Source organism: Benincasa hispida, chromosome 10 (genome assembly GCF_027475165.1).
Source record: "Benincasa hispida cultivar pf3 chromosome 10, pf3_genome.v1.1, whole genome shotgun sequence".
In the NCBI taxonomy this organism is placed as follows: domain Eukaryota; kingdom Viridiplantae; phylum Streptophyta; class Magnoliopsida; order Cucurbitales; family Cucurbitaceae; genus Benincasa; species Benincasa hispida.
Genome location: NC_143487.1, coordinates 2,756,013 through 2,760,109, shown reverse-complemented (window position 1 = coordinate 2,760,109; position 4,097 = coordinate 2,756,013). Strand labels below are relative to the sequence as shown.

Below are 4,097 nucleotides of genomic sequence, written 5' to 3'. Positions count from 1 at the left end.
TTAGTGAAAACAATAGTATTCTTGTATTCACAAAAACAATGTCAAGGCATATTGAAACAAACAATCCTAAGAACAATGATTAGACAAGAAAGTTTTGTTTTCTCCCACAAACTAAAACTCTGCAAACCAAATTCATTTCATTTCAACACCCTTTTTTCCCTTCCTGTGAAAACTAAATTCTAGAAGAATCCTCTGTTTCCTGCAGAATCAAAGATCTTTCATCCATTCAAACTTCACAAATCCAATGTTATAAATTTCTGTCTCTGTCAAAGAATCAGCTAGACACAGATTTTGTTGTAAGAGGTCTTGGTCTATAAGAAACTGCTTCTTCTCCAAGTAAAAGTGCCCTTAAAATGGTGTCAAATAAACCTTTATAATGAATAATCAAATGCCCTCCATCAGTAACTTCATGGTACTCAATCCATGGAAGCTGCCCTGAAACATATCTTTGGAGTTCCACTGGCACAACTTTGTCTTCACAACCTTGCCAAATATGAACCGAACTTTCGTTTCGAGCATATGGGTTACTAAGTTTAAGTGGATCGAATTCCCATTCGCCAAACGCAAGCATGAAATCATTTCGAAGCGTGTTGAAAATGCGTTGCTCCTTTAACATCCTCTGCAAGCAGAAAAATCACAACCCCCTTTTGTTTCAATCAACTCACACACAGACCAATGCGCGCAGCGAATGGAAAAGAGAAAATCTATATACCTTGGATAGCATTGGGAAGCCGGGAATCGCCTTTAAGATGTCGATATCTCGTTCGTTGAAGAATATCGGATTCTTTTCGAGCACAGAAGTTGAAGGAATCCAATTCTGACTCACCCACCAATGTAAAAGCCCAGGGGTATAGGTTGAAAGCCATAATCCTAATTTCAAAAGCTTTCTCCTGTAATCCTCTTTTATGAGGCTAAATGGAAGTGAAGGCCACTGATAATTCACTAAAGGGACTATAAGAGCTGTGCCTGCTAACCTACATTAAGTTATTTTTGGTGAAATAAAGCAATAAATAACAAAAGCAAATAAATCAAAGAAAGGAAAAACAGCTCAAAGACATAAAATGTGGATAAAAAATCTTGCCTTTCTGGTATGTATTTGAGGCAACTCCAAGCCGAATACGATCCCATCGAGACACCGATAAGATAAAACTTAGATCCAATTTGCAATTGATCAGCCAATTCTTGAATGTCATATGCTTCATTCTCAACTGAGCTATTGGGATTTGGATCACTTTCACCATATCCAGGGCGATCGTAGAGTAAAAAGTAAATCCCCAACTCAAAAATCGCCTCCTAAAATCATTAAAACTTCATCAAATACTAATTTTAAAGCAGACCCAGTTAAGAAAACATCAAGAACTTGAGATTCAAAACTATGGAAGAGGTAAAAAGTGTACTTGAGAAGCTAAAATAGTCATGTCTTTGGAGCTTCCAAAGCCATGGGAGACAATGATTTTGAAGTTAGCTTTGTCTTTAGAAACACCCTTCTCTATATAAGCAAGATATCTTCCATCACTGAGTTTGATTCTCTGAGAAGAAACAGGAAGATTCTGAGAAGATGAAGAAGATCCATCAATTTGTGAAGGAGGAAGTTGTTTGGTCTGATAAAACATCCCCAAAAAACCAATCAGCAACACAACAGCAATTCTTGAAACCATCCCTGGGACAAAGCAAGCAAACAAAAAAACATGGAAAAACCAGAGATCTGACCAATAAAAACCCCACAATCCGAAAACCCCACTTCAGAAATTAAAGAAAAATGGAAGATTTGGAATCAACTGATTGAAAAAATGAAGCTAAGATCGATAAAATGGCAAGAAAGATTGAAGGCGATGTTAAGATTTTTGAGGGTTTTACTTGGCTTTGACCACAGAGGGCAAGCTGGGCAGAGACAGCTCGGATTTTGGCTCTTTTTAAAAAAAAAAATTTTCCTATTTAAATATGGTAGAGATGTGTTGGTAAAGGTTAATGGGCCATTATTTGGAATTCATAAGGGGTTTGTATAAGAAACCCATTTTTGGATTGTTCTTTGAAATGCTGAAAAGGGACAATCAAGCAATCAATTATTCAATCTAAAGCTTTATGGTCGTGGATGATTGTTGAAGAAGATGTAATTTAGGAAGTTTTGTTGGAGTCTTGTAGGTTATTTGTTGCCGTAAAAGCTTCGAATCCAAGCTAAAAAAATGGTGTTTTTTCTTTTATTTTTTCTCCTTTCAATCTTTTTGATTGTTCTTCAAATTAGATGACGTTGGAAGAAGACAGAGGATGATGCCATTTCAATGAAATTATAATCAAAACGTAAGGTAAGATATCTAACTAGAAAAGAGTGACGTAAATAATTCAAAATTTTCTTTCAAGTCCTAAAATTTTGGAGTAAACACCCATGTGAGAAAATAAAATATATAAACAAGTAAAATAAAATAACTAAATTTTAGAATAAATAAATAAAATAAAATAAATTATAGAAAATAGAAAAATTATGGAATTTATGGAAATCTAAAATTCTCATTCCCCAATCCTTTCTTTACTTTTCTCACCAATGTGTGTTTCCACAACATACGACAAATGTCACTATTTGTAGGTAAATTGGCAACTAGGAGGTGTCAATATTTGGACACTATGGATGCTTTAACATTGGACACATGGAGCAGGGGGATAAGAAACCTCTTTTTAGTACACTAAGCATTGGACATTTATACTCTCCCTTAGATGACCATTATATACCAAGTATATCTCGTTAAAACCTTATTAGGAAAAAATTCCTAGTGAAGGAAAAAAAGTACATATTTCATATAATTTATACTCCTAAAAGAATACGATATATTTGTTCTCCCTCATGAAAACATCACTTAAGATCTATGAGTTGTCGCATTCTAATGTTGTGCACCAATTTTTCAAAGATTGGGATAGATAATGATTTTGTAAATAAGTCTGCTAAATTATCATTTGAACAAATTTGTTGTACAATGATGTCGACATTTTCTTCAAGATTATGAGTAGGGTTGGCAAAATTTCCCGTAGGTACCCGCCCTGATCCTTGGTTTGACTGGGGATGGGGTCAAATCGAAAAAAAATTTCGAGGCCCCATCCGAGGACGGGGCGGGGAAGGGGACGATATCACCGCCTCAACCCTGACCCTGATCCCGACCCCGATTAATCCCCAACCCTCGATTTGATATATTTATATTTTTATAAATATATATTTATAATATATAAAATAATTTATTTATATATATGTTTATAATGTATAGTGTTGGATTGTAGCCCAATATTAAATATCCCTATTCTAACTCTAAGCCCAAGAAGCCAAGCCCAAACTTTAAAAACTTAAATAAAATCATATTTTAAATCAAATTTTAATTAAAAAAATGGGGAATCCCCACGGGGAATTAGTAGGTGATTCCACGTGGGGAACTAGTAGGGGAATCCCCGCGGAAAAACGGGGAATGGGGCCCCACGGGGACCCCGTTTCCCCAACGGGGAATCCTCACCCCCGTCCCCGCCTCCAAATGGCGGGGGTAGGGGCAGGGATGTGGGAGAATTTCCCCTACGGGGTCGGGGATGGGGAACGCCCCCCCGCCCTGCCTCAGCCCTATTGCCAACCCTAATTATAGGTGTAGAAAAGTTTTAGTGTTATATGCTATGTTCTATCTCTTTTAATATATCATCCTTTGATTTGGGTTATACATGTTGTATTGTCTTCGTATAATATCGTTGGAAGAATATTTTTAGTAAAAGACAAGCCACATGTTCCACGAATGTGTAGAGTCATTGATCTTATCCACACACATTCTTCACTAGCCTCGTGAATTGTAAAATTTTCAGCATGATTTGAGGAAGTAGTTGTTATGGTCTGTTTCGCTAATCGCCATGATATAACAGTTTCTCTACATATGAACAAATAACCTATTTGAGATTAGCTTTGTATGGATCAGATAAATATCTAGAATATGCATAACCAACTAGATCAAAATTCAATTTATTTGAATAAAACAAATCCATACCGATCGTTCCTCGGAGATAACATAGTATATGTTTAATTATATTTCAATGTCTTTTTGTTGGAGAATAACTATATCCAGCTATTTACTGAAAAA

At 35.8% G+C, this 4,097-nt stretch overlaps 1 protein-coding gene across 1 annotated transcript; it reads right to left on the bottom strand.

The window, feature by feature from the left end:
* Window positions 1-2,260, bottom strand: LOC120088442 (alpha/beta-Hydrolases superfamily protein). The gene is made up of 4 exons (XM_039045746.2): window positions 1,398-2,260; window positions 1,082-1,293; window positions 713-974; window positions 1-619 (listed from the first exon to the last, which is right to left on the bottom strand). Exons 1-4 carry the CDS (start codon window positions 1,656-1,658, stop codon window positions 275-277), a joined length of 1,080 nt encoding a protein of 359 aa, XP_038901674.1. The 5' UTR covers window positions 1,659-2,260; the 3' UTR covers window positions 1-274.
* Window positions 2,261-4,097: the final 1,837 nt, after the last annotated feature.